Source organism: Octodon degus, unplaced genomic scaffold (assembly GCF_000260255.1).
Source record: "Octodon degus isolate 3935 unplaced genomic scaffold, OctDeg1.0 scaffold00050, whole genome shotgun sequence".
NCBI lineage: Eukaryota > Metazoa > Chordata > Mammalia > Rodentia > Octodontidae > Octodon > Octodon degus.
In genome coordinates, this window is record NW_004524626.1 from 13,095,648 (window position 1) to 13,114,815 (window position 19,168).

Sequence of the window (19,168 nt, forward strand, 5' to 3'; positions counted from 1 at the left end):
TCTACAGAGTTTGGACTTATCCAGCTGCGTCTGGCTTAGGTCTGGCTGCTGTGCTCAGCTCCTTCCTGCTGCAGACCAGGGCTAGGACTGGGTCTGGGGGATCCCAGAAGGCGGCAGAAATTCCTACTGATCGGGAGGGATGGGGGAGGTATGGCGGAGGGGTGTGGGCCGCTGGAGGGGTTGGGAGAGGTTCCAGCCCACGCTGCCGCCTGGACTGGGACTGGTCCCGCCAGCAGAGGGTAGCAGGAAGCTCTCCACACACTCACCGGACCTGGACTAGGACTGGGTCTGGGAGTTCCTGGAATTCGGCAGAAAATCCTATTGGGCGGGCGGGTGGGGAGGTACTTTGGAGTGGTGGGGGGTGGCCCGAGGGCCTGGGAGATGGTCAGGCCCAAGCTGCGCCTGGGCTGGGACTGGTCCCGCCGGCGCAGTGTAGCAGGAAACTCTCCGCATACTCACCGGACCTGGGCTAGGACTCAATGTGGGTACTTATAACAAGTGGAAACGTATGCAAGTGAAATTACTGAAGGTTCCCAAGGCACATAGCTCATTGTCTAACTCTAAAAGAAATATTATATGGTAATTCATGACATTATTATTAGAGTCTTCTTTTACCTTATCCATATCATATTCTCTTACACATTTTGGAGTGCTGAGGACATAATGAACAGGGACACATTTCCCTTACCACGGGTGAAATATGTATAGGACATATATAGTGCAGCAGGTGAAATAGTTGGATGAGACTTCTCACATTTCCACAACAGTTAAAATCAGAAATTTCACATTCCTTGTAGCTGAAATGTTGCAGGTTGATAGCCTCTCACTGGCTATGCAAAACTCACATTTGTTGCATTGATGAGGAATCGATGCACTTGACAGTCCCTCCATCCTTCATGTCTCTCAGCACTGACTGGGCTATGCTGCTTCATTTGGATAATGACCTTGTGCACAGCACTTCAAGCAACTCCCCTACTGTGTCACCAGAGAAACCCAGGACTCAATCGACATGATTGACATGAATAATATCGCTTCTATGCTTCCTGATGGAGACAATTCTTCAAGGATACACATGTCTGGGACTCACTGGTCTGTAATCATCAGGGTGAAGATGTAGGGTACAAGCTGATTATTTACTGTTTTATGACCTTGCTACCTCCACATACAGTGGTCATAATTAGCCAAACTGGCCAACATTCTTCACATCTTTAAGGGCTTGCTAATGTTAGTGGAGAGAAATAAGAAAAAAAGAGAATATTCCCCAACCTGTTTGCTCTCCTCCTCTAAAAAACTGGATGCTTGTCTGTAATACACACTTCTGTAATGTCACACTATCCTAGTTCTTTTGAGCAAAGTTTGTTTTAAAACTTTATTATTTTTCAGTGCTTAAGTGATATATAAACAGTAAATTATCATTTAAATCATGTTTATGTATACAGATCAGTGGTATTAAACATATTCACATTATTGTGTGGCCCCCCACTACTGTACATGCCCATAAATTTTCACCTCCCCCTTAATTTAATATTTATAGATTTTAAAGTTTCCCATTTATTCCTTGTCTTACAGTGGCCCCCTTCATTCTACTATGTACATGATGAAGAATTAAAATCCACAATCTACCAGCACTGTCAATAAGAATTAATGTAATTTGTTTTGATGTTTACCTTTGCTGAACTCCCCAACATATATTCCAGGTGGATTTGAAAGTCTTGCGATTAGTTTTTCATTCTAGACCATCTCTTTAAAGCATTTTTAATCTCCCTATTCTTCAGGATGTAGATGAAAGGATTCAATGTAGAAAAGAGAGCAGTACATACCACTGAGGCGATGTACCATTTCTTGGAGAATGAGAAAGAGCTGAATCAATGTACACAATGAGGTGTGTTCTATAAAATAAGAAAATAACTGACAGGTGAGGCCCACACCTGGACAAGGCTTTGTTCTACTCAGTGAGACTCTCAGAATGAAGGAAGACATTTTATTTTATTTTATTTTTTTGTGGTACTGGGGATTGAAAAGGAAGACATTTTATAGTAAGAAGATAGATCTCCTAGATAGGAAGAAATCCAGAGGCAACAATAGTAACACGTCATGATATTATTGGTAAAAGTATCAGAACATGCAAGATTAAGTAGTCTAGAACAGTCACAGGGTCCTGACACTTGCGAGGGAAGTGCTTGGACCACTGAGCTATCTCCCAGCCCCTCTCATTTTTAATTTTTTATAATTTTTGACCAATTTTGCATGCGTATATCTACTAGTAGTCTAACCAACTAATTTGAACACAACAATATGTAATATAACAACCATTGTTGTATTCCCATCATTTTTAGTGAAATTCTGTATCATTTCTAATGTTTTTTTATTATTTCCTTCTTTTTAAAAAATAAAGAAGTGAAACCCAATGTTTAATTTTCAACCTTCTTATCCTAAATCCAAAAATTTTCACATCAATTATTTTCTGCTTTTTTTCTTGTAATTTTTTTCTTGCTTCAGCTAGATGAAGACAGTCAAGTTAATTTGTCAGCTCACATTATAACTTAGTCGTGAACACATGCAAAGGAAAATGTATAGAACCAGACAGTTTCCTCACTTGTCAAATTACAATTACTCACCTTATACAGTGTGAGCAAAATGTTTTTTTTTTTAAATTTTTTGTTTATGTGTGTGTGTGTGTGTGTGTGTGTGTGTGCGTGTGTGTGTGTGTGGCCAGCTCAGCCCACGAGGGGGCGGGGCTGGCTGGCATGTGGTGCTGGGGGATTGAACCACTGTCCCTGTGCTTTGCTAAGCTTGTTCTAAGTAGGTGATTTAGACCACTGAGCCATCTCACCAGCCCAGCAAAATGTTTAAACTACTTTTGATCTTTTTTTTTTTTTTGGTGGATCTAGGGATTGAACTCAGGCCCAGGAAAGCACTTATTCCACTGAGCCATCTCCCTGGCCTTAAAATGCTTTTGAATTGTGCAGGTTTTTGTTATTAGTTCATTTATCAATACTTTTATCTGTGAAAGTTTAAAATACTGTATTCAGTTACTACAGAACAAACCAATTTAATGAGAATGCTGGCATGTGAAGTATACAAGTTCATTTCTCACACCAGTGTTAGGAATCACCATCTTTTTTCTTTTAAGTTAAAAATTCCTTAATTTTTTATTTCTGGTAGCACTACCACAATTTGTAGAGCAATATACCTGAAGTAATGAAAAGAAAGAAAAAACACATAGGAACAACAGTTAAAAGACCTCAGGAATGCACATCTAATTGATGCTACATTGCATTAATCAACAGCTGCAATTTTTGCAAACTGTGACTATCACAGTCCTGAACCAGAAGTGTCCCTGTTTAAGCTGCAGTAACTTCTGACTGTGGGTCATCATTCCTTCTGTGGTAGATTTTTACAGTTCCTCTAATGCATTTGGGATGACTGTCTCCAAGTACTCTGCAGCTTTCCTGTCAACTCTTCTTTCTCCTGCTAACAACCATAGCTCTTTTCTGTTGTTTTTTAAAAACCTTCTGCTACCATATCCACCACTTCCACCACAAGATCCATAACAGCCACCACAGGGAGCTTCTTCCACCAAAACTCCCCACCGCCTCATGGGTCCATAACTTGGCTGCTGTTGTCCACTATGATTTCCAAAATCATTATAGTTCCTATCACCACCAATTACCACCACCAAAATTTCCTCCTTCATTGTAACCATCATGTCCTCCTCCATCACCACCGTGTCTATCACCTCCATATTGTGGTCCACTGCCACCATACCCTCCTCTACTACTATAACCAGGACTACCAGTATAGTTTCCACCACCACCTCCAAATGCATTATATACACCATCACCTCCTCCATAACTACCTCTGCTGCCATCGCCACCTCCGTAACCTCCTCTTCCACCAAAGTTTCCACCATGGCCAAAATTCCCTCCACCACTTCCAAAGTTTCCTCCATGACCCATAAAGTAGCCAGATCCACCTCCACAGCCTCTTTTCACTTCACAATTATACCCATTAATAGTGTGGCATTTCTGAACAACAGTTTTATCAACTGTGTCGTGATCATCACAAGTTACAAAAGAAAATCCTATCTTTTTCCAACTCTGCCTGTCTTTCATGACTTCTATGGTTTAAATCTTGCCATATTTTTCAAAGTTGTCTCTCATTATATTCTTCTGTATATTCTTTAATATCATGAACAAAAATTTTCTTCACTATTAGATGGGCTCCAGGCTTCACTGAATCCTCTCTAGAAACAGCTCTCATTGGTTCTACCACACGCCCATCAGCACACATTGCTGCATCCACCTCTTCAACACAAGAGAAGTTGTGTTGTCACAAAAGCAAAAGTAAGTTGATAAGTCACAAAACCAAAGCCTCTGGAACGTTTCGTTTGAGGATTTCTTATTACCGCACAATCTGTGAGTGTGCCCCATTTCTCAAAATGTTCTCTTAAACTATCATCGGCAGTTTCAAAACTCAGACCACCAATAAACAGCCTTCTCAACTGCTCTGGTTCCTTTGGATCATGGCCCTCCTTCCCCCAGGGGTGACGGCGATGGCCAGAGTTGGGCTGGGTGCGACTGGGATGCAGTTTTACCTCCATTTTGATACCGGACTCACCTCTTCCAAGTTGAGTTCAATATGGGACCAGGAATCACCATCTTGGGATATTTCTTTGTATAATCTAAATACTTCTTTAAAAACAGTTATTATTCATTAAAAAAAGAAAACTCTTCTCTGGAATACCTGTATATGTAGAGTAAGTTCTGTGATCAAAATCTTCCAGCCTGCATCTATATGAAAGTATTGCTATTTTAAAAGAGGACTGGTACCAGGTAATGGAGCATCATACATGGAAGTACAAAGAGTGATAAAAAATAGTGGGGCCATCATATATTTATTTCATTTTGCTTATCGCCACTATCCTATGTGATAATTTTCTCAATGCTGTTAACGAAGTACAAATTAAAGACTATAAATTTTTGAAAGTCAAAAACACCTGGCTATTATTACTGCCAATTATAGTGATTACCTATATAAAAAGACACATTTAATGTACATATTTTGATATTTTTATTATTTTAATATTGATTGCATGCAGCAAAAGGGATTGATACTTAGACATATCACATCTTTTCATTGTGATGCTTCAGGAGTAATTTGCCTGGAAACCACACAGAAAGGTGTACAGTCAGAAACAAGTCTCTTAAAGAGGAAAAGAAATAAAGTAGCTTTGCATGTTATCTACATAAAAGAAGCTAGGATTCCATTGGAATCCATGTGCTTAACTAGACAGATGATTCAAGTCAATGTTGCTTTACTCTATATAACATACTAGTTCCTGATACATATACACAGAGTGTTATGATCTTTCCTTCTGTGTAAAATGAAGATAACAAGGGAGCTTAGAACTAAGGGATTATTACACAGAAGTGAAACAAGCTACATGGATACATACCTAGAACACCCTCAGAACTTACTTGGCTACACTTTATGTCCATTTCATAATCAGCAAAGACTGAATCCAGTGTCCCTCTTCCTTTTGGTGCCCAGTGAGAGCCCAGACTCTGACATCAGAATTTAAATGAATATAGTGATGGGCCGGAGCATCCCAATAAAGAGAGCCACAGGGCAGGAAGCACACGTGTGAAGCCCTGGACTAGGACATCAAACTGGATTTGTGGTCTGGATGGAGAATCTATGACAGGCATGAATAGAGCTTCAGATGGGAAGAGTGACAGAGAAAAGTGGGATATCAGCAAGTGGCCCTGTGCAGTTCTCCCAGAGTAGCATGGAGAGATCAGAAATAGACAGTTGCAGGGGTTGCCACAGAGGAAGGAGGAAAGAGATTAGAGAAACCCTCACAAGAGAACAATGGAGATCCAGGTGTTTGGACAATCTCAGTCCATCCACTACTAAAAACCATTGAAGGTGTCTGACCATAGGACAGAGACCAAAACTTCCATCTGGTTACTCTCACAGAAACTCAACCAAAAGAACATAATTCAATTGTGTTTCCTGCACAGAGATGGGAGCCAGGCCCATTGCTCTACCAAGAGAGGACTCTTTTTTTGTGTGTCCTGTGTAATTGTGTTCTTTTATTCTCTTCCCTTTCTCTTTTCATCTGGAATATGCATAAATCTATATCTCTATCTCTCCCTCTGCCTCTACCTATACATATCTATCTATCTATCTATCTATCTATCTATCTATCTATCATCTTCTATCTATCTATCTCTATCATCTATCCATTTACCTACCTATTGATCTATATGTCTAGAACTTCAGGAAAAACTCTATGCCAATTGTCCTTAAATTCTCCTAGGAAGCCAAAGGATAAAACATTATTGAACTCATTCCTGAAAGCAAGCATTGTGATCCCATGCCTGGATGTCTGGACAAGAACCAAACAAAAAAGAAAACCACAATCTTGTTTCCTTTATGAACACAGATAAAAAATTCACAAATGGATACTTGTAAACAGAATACACTAAAAGATTAAAAGGATCATGTACCATGACCAATTTGGCATCATCCAGGGATATAAGGATGGTTTAACAAGTCTAAATCAATAAGCATAATATATCACACAAAAGAAACAAGAATAAAAATCCTATATTTCTCTCAGTGTATGTATAAAAATCCTTTGACTAAGTTCAAGGTCTATTTTTAACTATAAATTCTAAAAAAGACATAAGACCTTCACTTAAACTGATAAAAGCCAGTTATGAAAAATTCACCTGAATCACATTAAGTGGGGGAAAACTACAAAGAATTCACACTAAGTTCAGGAAGAAGAAAAGAGTGTCTCTTTTACCCTTCCTGTTGAATATAGAATTCAAAAGCAGTGAGAACAGTTAGTCAAGAGAAATACAATGGACACGTACAGGAAAGGGAGAAATCAAATGATCCTTATGCATCATCGATATAGTCCTTTACATTGAAGACCACAATAGCTCCACTAGAAGAGTCTGAGAACTGATGAGCAAATTTAAAAAGTGACAGGATACAAAATCAATACCAAAAACTCAATAACGTTCTTGTATAGTAACAACGAACCCATTGGAAAAGAAGGAACATCACATTTACAGTAGCCTTAGAATCATTACAGACTTGGGAATTAGTGTAAATCAGGAAATGGAAGATCTCTATAAGTATACAATGAGCAAAACTGATGATGATGGGAAGCAGAAAAATAGACATAGAAATGAGAAAGGATATGAAGATGGAAGAGACAGGAAGGAGGGACGAGGAAGAGAAAGTAAAATGATCAAGGTTCTATATGTATAGGCACAAATTCCTCATAGTGTATTTGGTATGTATGAAAAACAAATACTAATAATTTTTAAAGAGAAAATGTCTTTAAAATTGTAAATTAAATAAAAACAGGATCCAACAATCTTAATACAGAGGGAAGGTAAAAGAAGATAAAATCAATAGGCTCAAGTAAACAACTTCTGACATTTCCAGTCCTACGGGTAACCCACTAATATTATGGACTACTGGACTATATTGGATTGTTTTGCTTAATTCACACTCTTATAATATTTAAATGGCAATGGAATACCCTTCTCTAACAAAAATAAACAAAAAGAGGGGATACAAAGGAAGGACCATACTGTATCTGTATATACAAAATAGTTAGGATAGATATACAGCTACTTTCTCTTAATTCATTTAGAAGAAAGATTTGTACTAATAGTATTTGGACAGGATATCATGTCTGCATCTTTTACTATGAATAACCACTAAGAAAGTAACAATATGCAATGTATTAAATATTGCAACTGTCCTATTAATCGGTTTTGAAACTGTCTCACTGCCATTTCTCAATAAAATTAATAAAAAATAGGTCATAGCCACATAAGGAAGCATGTACTGCAAACATGTACTCTTAAAAATAAAAATAAAATAAATGGATAAAAGCAATAATGTACCTGCAGTTGGATTTTTACTGACTCAGTTTTCACAATGGTTGGTGTATATATTATATCTATCTGGGAATGGGGAAGCAAATTTTTAAAATATGAATATATATAATATCTATCTATCTATCTATCTATCATCTATCTATCTATCTATCTATCTATCTATCTATCTATCTACATCTGTCATCAACAGAAAGAGACTGAGATACAGAGAGAGAGAGAGAGAGAGAGAGAGAGAGAGAGAGAGAGAGAGAAAGAGAAAGAGAGAATTTACATCAACATGGATGAATTAGGAAAAATGTATTAAATGAAATAGGTCAAGTGCAGAAAGATAATACTTAATGGTCTGATTAATATGTATATTTTATAAACCTGACTTCCTAGAAATAAAGCCTAACAGAGATTCACAGTGCTAGCAAAATGTTGGGAAAAGGATAAAAAATTCCAGTTAGATATGAGGAATAATTTTAAAAAGACAAATTTAAAGCACAATGAGTATAGTTGTTATGGTATGTTGTATATTTGAATAATTATGAGTGGATAAGTGTTCCACCCACAAAAATAAATACTATGTGAGGTGATATATTTTTGTTATTTTTCTAAATTTAACCATTGCATAATGAATAATACTTCTAAACATCAGAGTGTACATGATAAACACATACCATTTTATCTGATAAAAATAAATAAATTTGAAAAGTTAAAGACTGATATAATTAAAGAGGAATTTTTTCCTTCATAATATTATGGTCCCCAAATGATTCAGAAAAATCTTCAAAGTGTCTTCTAAAGAGTGTATCACAGTATGTTTTCTTTTCTAAAAAATTTTTACCTGTGGATAATACCTTGAATAATTTGAACATAGCTTAGAGTAAATCCTATGTCTTTTGAATCAAATTAAAGAAACAAAGTACTTCCCTGGAGGAAATAAATTTAGCTCTCTGCCTGCTACCTACATAGCCTCCAAATAGACTGAACATTTTCCCTTCTTGCATCTTCCTTGTATCCCAAGGGAGCGGAATTATTTGGAGAATGGAAAAAATGTTACAATATATTTAATTAGGATCTGTAAGGATTCATAATGTTAGGAAGTAGGAACTAGAAATATCCTTTTCCCTTTGTCTGTGCTTCTCTGGTTTCAACAATCAGGCTTCCTGGGAACAGATGAGAAGCACCTGTGGTAACCATTAGTGAAAGAGAGATAGTGTATCTTTGTGAGGGTGGGTGGAGTACAAAGGAAAAGAGGAGAAAAGACAGGGAAAGAGAATGGGTAAGACCAACATTTCATTCCAATGTAAAAGTGAACTCCCTGCACTTTAGAGGAATCTTAGTTACCACTGAGACTTCTTCCTTTCAGTTATTATTTTGTTTCCTTTCCTCCCACATTGGAGCCTACAGCCTTTTCTCAATGTCAGCCATTTTCTGGTGAGTTCCTCACTCTTCTCCATACTTTCTAATAAAAAAATAGACTTCGGTTATATTTCCTGCGTTAAATTTCTTCTTCATTAACTACTTCTCCGAAGATCTATCATGTGCAAGATATTGTCTCCTTTGTTCCAAATTCGGCCAGAATTCTATTTTGTATTCCCCACTAATTTTTCCAGCAGACTTGTCTTTCTGATAGCTCTTGTTACTTCTACGTTATTATAGCTATTGTTTAACTTATTTTCTCAATAGCATCTAACATCATTGTTATTATTTATGACTTGAAAAATATCCTGTCATATTTTCTTTTTCATGTTACCAATCCTTATAAATATCAAGTGATTGAAATTGAAGGAGATTTTCTTGACATGATTGTGAGTTAAAAACAAATACTCCAGTGAGAATGTAACTTTTTTGCCTAGTGTTTCAAAAGAATCATTTCTGTTCAGTATGAAAATAGCCTTGGCTTTTTGCTTTTATATTCTCAGCTCAGGATGTTCTGCAAATGCATGCCTATTGAATTTTCTCAGGTGCATCTTTCAATTAGGATTTTAGTTTGAATTTATATTTATTGACTTTCTTTATTTGGGATGAATTCTGTTAACAAACACTTCTATGTGAGGCAGGCTTCTAGGCCTAAATTAATCTTTTTTATTGTGTGTTATCCAGGGCAAGAGTTATATGAAGGAAATAGCCATCAAAAAACTTCCTTAACCAGAAACATTGTTATCAAAAGAGGTAATCAGTCAATGTTTATATTATCCGAGTCCCATCTTGATGGCAGCCAGGGCTTAAGGGAGTATTGCTGAGTTATGCCCATCCAAGATTCATTTATTGGGATATTAAGAATGAAAGTTCACATGTACGAAATGTCCATTGTATTCCAGGAACCAAAGATCAAATTAGATGACCTCGCTTAATTTCGTTCAATTCTACCGTGTAGTGAACACTACTATCCTGCTACAGAGGTTGCATAATAGCACCTAAGAAAGTTTATTTTTTAAATTTAATTCAATTTTATTTTGAAGAGTGAAAACAGAAGCAAAAACATAAAAAAAGACAAACAGGGTAACATACAACAATACATCTGTTATAGATTTTCAAAACAAGAATAAATAATTAACAATGCTTGCTATATTATCTATTTTTATCATCAATTTGTTGCTCAGATTAGAAAGGCCACAAATGTATTAGTTTGCTTGACTAGCGTTTTATCTCAGGAATTCTGAGTCAAAAATCCAATTTTAAAATTCCATATGTATATGTTACTTTGGAAGACCCAAAGTTAATTTTGAAAATGAGTAATAGCAGCTTGATTTATTAAGGTTTTTAGAGTAGATAAAGGATTTTTTAAATCTTAGGAACAAATAACAGTGATAAACAAATTAACTTTCAAATCTCTGTGAAGTTCCAGGTCATAGAATCACATTCCTTGTGTTAAAAATCCATGTTAAAAAAAAGAAGTATGGAGATTATCAGTTAAATATAAACAAAAGTTTTCACCCATTTTAGAAAGGTGATATCGAATGTAAAATTTGTTTATGTTTATGAATTCAACTAGGAGAATTAAAACAAATGCATCAGTGATATAAAACACATTCTGTTACAGTAAGAGAGTGAAAGATCATCACAAGTATCTGAAAGAGAGATGAGCTACCCTTTGATTGAGTGAACCACTTTTATTGGCAGGCACCAATAGAAAGGGGGGCGGTGATCTCTTTATGCATGCCATTATGAAATGGGAAATAAATGTGGTGATATCTAGCTGTGCTTTCAAAATTGATTTTTATTCTGTCACAGCAGATATTGCGTGAGATGGAAATAGAAAACTGCACAGGAGTATCACAGTTTCTTCTCCTGGGCCTCTCACAGGATCCAGACCTGCAGCCCATTCTCTTTGGGTTGTTCCTGTTCATGTACCTGATCACAGTGTTTGGTAACCTGCTTATCATTCTGGCTGTCGGCTCTGACCCCCAACTCCACAGCCCCATGTACTTCTTCCTGTCCAACCTCTCTTTTGTTGATCTCTGCTTCACCTCTACCACCGTGCCAAAGATGCTGGTGAATATTCACCCACATAACAAAGGTATTTTGTACACTGAGTGCCTCACCCAGATATTTTTATTTTTGGTTTTTGTGGGAATGGATAATTTACTGCTGTCCATAATGGCATATGACCGCTTTGTGGCCATTTGCCGTCCCTTGAAATATGTGACCATTATGAACCCCAATGTCTGTGTTTGTTTAGTTCTGATATCATGGCTCATCATGTTCCTGGTCTCCCTGCTTCATGTTCTACTAATGAAGCAGTTGAATTTTTCTGTAGACACTAAAATCCCACATTTCTTCTGTGAACTGGCTCAGGTTCTCAAGGTGGCCAGGTCTGATGCCATTGCCGATGTCAACATAATCCTGTTGTATTTGTCAACTGCCTTGCTGGGTGTGTGCTCCATCACTGGGATCCTCTTCTCTTACTCTCAGATTGTATCCTCCTTAATGAAGATGTCCTCCACAGAAAGCAAATTTAAAGCATTTTCCACCTGTGGTTCTCACCTCTGTGTGGTCTCTTTGTTCTATGGAACAGGACTTGGGGTGTACCTCAGTTCTGCTGGGACCCATTCTTCCCCTGGAAGCTCTGTTGCTTCTGTGATGTACACTGTGGTAACCCCCATGCTGAACCCCTTCATATACAGCCTGAAGAACAAGGATATGAAGGGGGCCCTGAGAAGACTCCTTGGCAGAGCAGCCTCTTGTCCTTAATGGCCACTGATCTAGAATTAGCTGGATATTGCGAACCCTGAAGCAAATGCTGTGAATGTGCAAATCCTGGATCTTTTTCTTCCCTAAATGACATCATTAAATTATTGTATCCACAAAGCATCTATGACTTTGAATTTTATGTTATACTATTTGTTCCTTATCCACAGTGCCTTCAGAAATTTCCATTTTGACTTTTCTTTCCTATGCATGTTTCATAAAGTGTGAAAATATGCACATGTGGTAAGTTTTCTCATGTGCATTCCTGAGATTTACAACATCATGTAGAGTACTGATGTATTTGCTACTTTCCTTAAAATAATACTTATCTGCTAATACTTTTGTTATAATTTGGTTATACCTTGTATGCTATGGAAGAAATGGAATGAAAACTGTTATGGCTTGTGTCTAGGTACCCCCCCCCCCAAGCCTCATGCAGTCTTGGGGGCCGCTTCTGTAGTTTGTGATTGATTATTGTGGGTGTGGATGCTGCACCTGCTCTGGAGCAGGTAATTTGCATTTCAATGTAAGGAAAGAAGAGAAGCTAGCAACTTGAGCTGCTGCTACTCCTCCTTTTGGCTGTCTTGCTGTTTGGAAAGTTGCTCTCTGCCATGTGTTGTTTTGCCTTGGAGTCAGCCAAGTATGGACTGAAACTTCCAGTAAGTGTGAGCTAAGTAAACCTTTCCTTCCTTCATTTTGGGTGTTGGGTATTTGTCCCAGCCAAGAGAGAAGAGTAACTGTGACAAAAACCATCATAGTTAATTTTTTACCATACTGAGGTATACTTCTGAATTTGCATGACTTCATACTGGAGAGATTTTTTTGAAATAATTCCTCACATTCATCCAACTTCTGACTAGAAGAGACTGAGAGTGGTATGTATGGTGGCCTTGAACTTGATACTCCAGGAATTGTTGCCTTTGTTATCCTACTTTCATGAGAACAAAGACTGGACCTCTTCCATTGAAAGTAAGTCATTTATTTGCTTTTTAGTGAGATGATGCTTAGGATAACTCAGATTTTACAAATTATGTGCAGTCCATAATGATTCTTAGTGAGGAGTTGGTGAATATACATAATGTCTTCATTCTTTCTTCATCCCCTTAACTTTCCCTCTCTCCTTTCTCTCTCCTTCTCTTTCTGTAGAGAAAAATAAGCAAGTTATTTGAAAGAAAGTGAATACACTTTGAGACCATAATATTGTGAGATTAGATCAAGTACACAAGATTGATGTTTCATGCTTTTTCCTATATGAGAAACGTGAAGCATGAATAAGGCACATATAAAGGATAGATAATAGGAAATAGGAGATAGATATTTTGGCAGAAGTAACAAAATCGGCAGATTTAAATTTCCCCATGACTAATTGAACATTTATTCGGCTGCTTGTTTGATACCACTCCTCCATGGATCAGTGGCTTTTCAAGTCTTTTTGCTTATGTTGCAGCAGTGTGCTGTCCACTTTCAATTCCGATCTGTCAGACTTTTGGTTTCCAAATGTATTTGTGGTATTGTATTTTGTCCAGTCATTTACTTTTTTGGTCTCTCCTTTCACCCCTCCAACTCTCTTGTAAACTACCTATGTCATTCACCTCCCCTCAACTCAGTACAAAATTTTCAATACTTTTCTCCATTCATATAAAATCACCCATAACATAAATTCAGAAACACCTAGAGATATCTGTTACTCTTTTATGAAAGAAAGCATTTACACTATCATCTGTCTCCCTTTTTTCTACCAAAGAAAGCATTCTGTAGTTTAATTCCAGGAGCACAATTTTAGTTTTCCACATTAATTGTTGTCTAAACAGTCTATGGAACAGATATAATGTAGATAGTTCCTTCTCCCAATTTAACTTTTGATAGGCATTTAACTATATTCTAGTGAAATTGCACTGTCCTTGTTTTTGCCATTAGAAATGTTACAATAAATGCTTATGTTCATTTGTGCTTTGTGTAGTGAGGCTACATTTTCCAAGGGGAAGATTCTCCAAAGTAAAATAAGTATTTTGAATTTTAACAGATGTTACCAGATTGCTTGTCAGAGCAGCAATTTGCTTTTCAAAATGTTTTGAACAAGTGCATAATATGTCATACAATATACAGAATGCCATTCTCCAAGTTTTTCCACTTTAAGTATCACTATTTTCTTTTAGAGTCTTAACAGTATGAAAAATAGCAACAATAAAATGATCAACTACTTTAAGAACTTCAACATAATATACCTAGTACATTTTTTCCACCTTGCTTATAATAAATGTAAATGGGCTTCACAGTTGTTAGTCCATCTCTGAATAAAAAACAATGTTTTAATGTCATTTTGCAAGTCATCCAAAAGTTTATTAAAGAGTTCTTTTGTGGAAAACATATTAAAGCTAAGGAATATTTTGACTGACACTTGGTAAACAATCTAAAAAAAAACTTGATCTCAGTATGCTATCCAATATAGGGTTTACCTGTTATATATTGCTCATATGTTTCTAGTCTTATATAAAATGTCTTTTAAAATTAAATTTATTGAGAAACAAATAGCAATGAAAGAGTTTCAAAATCGATTAGTAGGACAGTTTCAATAATTAATATTGTTGTCTTCCTAGTGGTTATTCATAGTACAATATGCAGACATGATATTCTGTCCAAACACTATTAGTACAAATCTTCCTTCTCATTGAATTAAGAGAAAATAGCTCTATATACAAAATAACCATTTTGTATATACAGATAAAAAATGTTCATTCATTTGCATCCTCTTTTTTGTTTAGTTTTGGCAGAGATGGATATTTCATTGCCATTTAAATATTGTAAGTATGTAAATTCAGCAAAATAATCCAATATAGTCCAGTAGTCCACAATAGTAGTGGGTTATCTGTAGGACTGGCAATGTCAGAAGTTGTTGACGAGTCTTTTACAGTTTAGCCTATTAATATGGCTTTACTTTTTCTACTTCATTTTTATACTTTTCTACTGGATGGTTAAGAACAAGTTAAAGCAGACCTATATAACAAGAAATGTAACTTTTGTATCTGGCAAAGTCAGTCAAATGCCCTTAGGATTTACCCTGAAACCCTGTACTGCAGTTTGTAGATCCTTTGCCAGTGTCAAATATGTGTATAAATCATAGCCATTGTGTGACCATTTTGCTCTCTGTGAAAGTCTGAGAGAATGTTTTCCCTCTAGGTTACTCTCCTTAGGTGAATTATACATCATTGATCACTTTCCCTTAATGCCCCATAATCTCTTTGAACAGAAAATTTGGGACACCACTGAGTTCCAGGATTTTACAGTAAAGGTTCTTATATGTCCTGAGTCCTCACTGATCTTGAATGGCTAGGGCCAAGATGTTGGCTCTTCTTGTAGTCATTCTTTTCCCCTAATTTTTAGTCTGAATACTTAGGTTTTAACCCTGCAGAGGAGAAGCTTAATCATATTATTACCCTATAACATAGGCAGTTGGGTTTAACCTCACTATCTGTCTGGATATCAAACATCTTAGACATAACATGGAGCAGGTATTTTTTTTTTTAAAGGAGGAAGAGTTTATTTTGGCTCACAGTTTGTAGAGCTTTCATTCCATAGTTGGCTGGCTCCAAAACATGGCAGAGGGACATCATAATATTCAGAAACAGTCCATGATCTGGTGAATAAGAAACAGCACAATAACAAGCAGCATCATCATCATTAGCAGCAACAGCAGCAAGCCTGCCTTCTTCTGACCCTTTATATTCCATCCACACCACCAGCCTACTGATTGGCACCACTCACACACGTCATTATCCAAATCCTTAATCCCAGTATCACACATCCTAGCCCACAATCACACACCCTAGATCCAGCCAGGTTTAAAAGGCCTCATCTATTAGTGCATGAGGCTTTGGGGAGGACATCTACATACAAGCCATAACATTCCGTTCCTGGCACCCAAAAGACTTATGTGCATGATTTTATGCAAAAGGCATTTAGTCACTAAGAGTTGCTAAAGTCATAGTAGTTTTAGTATTACTGAAAAGTTGAAACCCAAAGTATTGTCTGAATTTTAAGACAAAATTACCTGCCAGCCCCTGTAAAAATGAAAAGAAAGTTATTTAGTTCCAACACTTCCAGAAACAGGTTAAATATTTCCATTCCAAAAAGGGGATAGAAAAGAGTGGAACCAAAGTAAGCATAAAATCCAGAATGGCAAACATTAAATTCCACAGTTCCATATCCAGGATCTAGACTTATCAATGGCAAGATATGAACTCCAAAGAGCTTGCATGGCTGTGCCATAGTACTATGGGCAGTTGCAGCTCTCATGGCTTTTCTTTTGGGCTGGCTTTGCTCACTCCTTGGAGCTTTGCTCAAATGATCCACATTCCTGGCTTCTTCAACTTTCTGGGGTCTCCCTGGTGTCTTTGGCTACACACAATTTCATTGCCCTCTCAGATACACTGCCTGGCTTTCCAAGTCTTCTTCTAAAATCTGAGTGGAAGCCTTTCTAACCCCACAACTCTTGCATTCTGCATGCACCTAAAGCTAGCATTGCATAGATAATGCCAGGGTCTTCCACAGCTGCAGCAGGAGCCAGGATTCCTCTCTTTTGACGAAAGGGGTCAAGTGCCTACATTACTGTGTACTATGAACTCAGTCTTGATGAACTAATTCTTTAGGGTGCCACCATTTTGGAGCATGGTACTCTGGGGTCTCTCTTCTCAAAGCATAGTCTCTGCAGTCTTGAGGGTGAAAAGGGTGGTATCCCACTGGTTCTTGTGGTACTTTCAGGTCATCTTTTCTATTGTTCTGTATCTTTGAGGCAACCATGTTCTGCTCTGTTCCTTCTTTGTGGCATGCAACTTTACTGGAGCTTTCTTTCTGGCTAACCTTAAAACTTTTAAAATCATTCTGCTGGTCTTTTTACTCTTGATTTTGAAGGTACAGCTGACTAAAAGCTCCCTAAAGTAGTTATACCACCCTCTCAGCACTTGACTGCCTCTGAGTTTCTTTCACAAGATTAATTAGTCCACTACACTTAGTCTCAGGCAAAGTCTCTGGACAAAAAAATGCAGATAAATTTTCTGCCAAAGCATTAACACACGTGGTTCAGAGTCCAACAGTCCTTCCCAACAGAAAGCTCCTGAGCTTGGTCTTTTTTTTTTTTTTTTTTGCATTTTAGAGAAGGGTCTACAGGGTGTTCAGGGTCTTACTACTAGATTGGACACACAGTGATCTGCCTGTTTATAGCCTCCCACGCTATACTACACCCAGTCCCAATTGCCATCTCAGCATACCCTGGGGTGGGGCCAGCATGGCAGGCCCGAGGATTGAACCCCTGGCCCCTGTACCGGAGCAGGTATTTTTTAAGTATTAATGTGTTAAACTTTAAATCCCTACAAAATGTGAAGAAAAAAACAAAAAAATAAAAAGAATAATAAAAAATAAGAATAAACTTTTACATATTTTTTGCACAGAAACTGAGAAATCTAACCATATACAGCATCATAGCAGGACAGTCCTTTGACATTTTTTTCTTGTCTCTTGTTTTCATTTAATATCCCTCCTTTTTTTCTTTAAACAAACGTTTGCTTGAGTGACAGTATAGCAGTAATTGATTTGACATTAGAAACAGGTTGTATTTAGAAGACCAGAATGACAGGCATTCCAGTCATGGCCCTTGTATTACACATTGCTATGTTCAGTGCAGCTGATTAGTTCACAGGTATGAGCATATATATTTAGTCAGGCTGAGAATCCTACCAATTAACTGCTAGTTTCAAAATCTGCTGAATGTTCTCAGGATCATTCCCTTAACCATCTTGTAAATATAAATGTGTGTTTCACTCCTGTCATGTTTTCTAGCTTTTCTCCTTGCCCTCTTTCATTACTCAATTCTTAAGTTATTGCTTTCCTTTTAATTGTGTTATAATTTTCTATTTTCATTTCTTCGTTTGAGTTCTTATATTAGGGAGACTATACTATATTTATACATGTGGGTCTGGTTTATTTCACTTATCAGTATATCTTCAAGTGTCATGCACTTATATATAAAGGCCTCAAGTTTATCATTCTTTATAGGTGAGTAATATTCCATTCTGTAAAAATACCACATCTTTTTCACCCATTCCTCAGTTGACAGGCATTTGGTTGTTTCCAAGATTTGGCTATTACAAATATAATGCTATAAACATAAGTGCACATATATCACTGTGATATGATGTTAATTCTTCTGGGAAAATCCCCAGTATGAGGATGGCTGGATTGAACAGAAATTCCAGTCTCAGTTTATTAAGGAGTCTCCACATTGATTTCCATAATGGTTGCACCAGTCAACATTCCCACCAGCAGTGAAGAAGAGTTCCTTTTCCCACACAGCGTCTTCGACATTTGCTGTTGGTTTTTTTTTTTTATGATAGCCATTCTTTCTGGGGTGAGATATTATCTCAGTTTTGTTTTAATTTGCATTTTCTGGATGGCTAATGATATAGAAAATTTTTTAATATATTTATTCTCTTCTATAATTTCATCCTCTGAGAAGTGTGTGTTCATCTCAGATTCCCACTTCTGCATTGGTTCTTGAAATTCGGTTTCCTAATGTTTTTTAGTTCTTTATAAATTCTAGAGAGCAGACTTTTGTCTGAGTACTTATTGGTCATGATTTTTTTCCAAAGTTTTATTGATAAATAGATAGCAATGAGACAGTTTCAAATCAAATCGGAAGTACAGTTTCAACAAATAATACACTGCATATATTCTTCTTAGTGGTTAATTGCTGTACAAGATGCGGACTTGTGATCCTATTTGCAAACACCATTAGAGCAAATCATTCTATTCATTAAGAGAATGCAACTATATATCTATTCCAACCACTTTGAATACACAGATACAAAATGGACATTCATTGGTATACCCCATTTTTGTAAGTTCCGTTATTGAATATTATAGGTGTGTAAACTCAGCAAAATATTCTAAAAGAGTCCAGTAGTCCATAATAGCATTGGGTATTCTGTTTAAATGGCAATGTCAGAAATTATTGACCTCAGTCCCCCACAGCTCAACTTAACAGCATGACTATATTTCCTATATTT

At 36.9% G+C, this 19,168-nt stretch overlaps 2 protein-coding genes and 1 pseudogene across 2 annotated transcripts in view; 1 reads left to right on the forward strand and 2 right to left on the reverse strand.

The window, feature by feature from the left end:
• LOC101563650 (zinc finger protein 699) overlaps positions 1 to 19,168 on the reverse strand; it is a 959,136-nt gene that overhangs the window by 250,381 nt on the left and 689,587 nt on the right. The window lies entirely within an intron of this gene.
• Positions 3,398 to 4,603, reverse strand: LOC101565627 (annotated as a pseudogene).
• On the forward strand, positions 11,169 to 12,113 carry LOC101583112 (olfactory receptor 7D4-like). The gene has a single exon (XM_004632870.1). It carries the CDS (start codon positions 11,169 to 11,171, stop codon positions 12,111 to 12,113), a length of 945 nt encoding a protein of 314 aa, XP_004632927.1.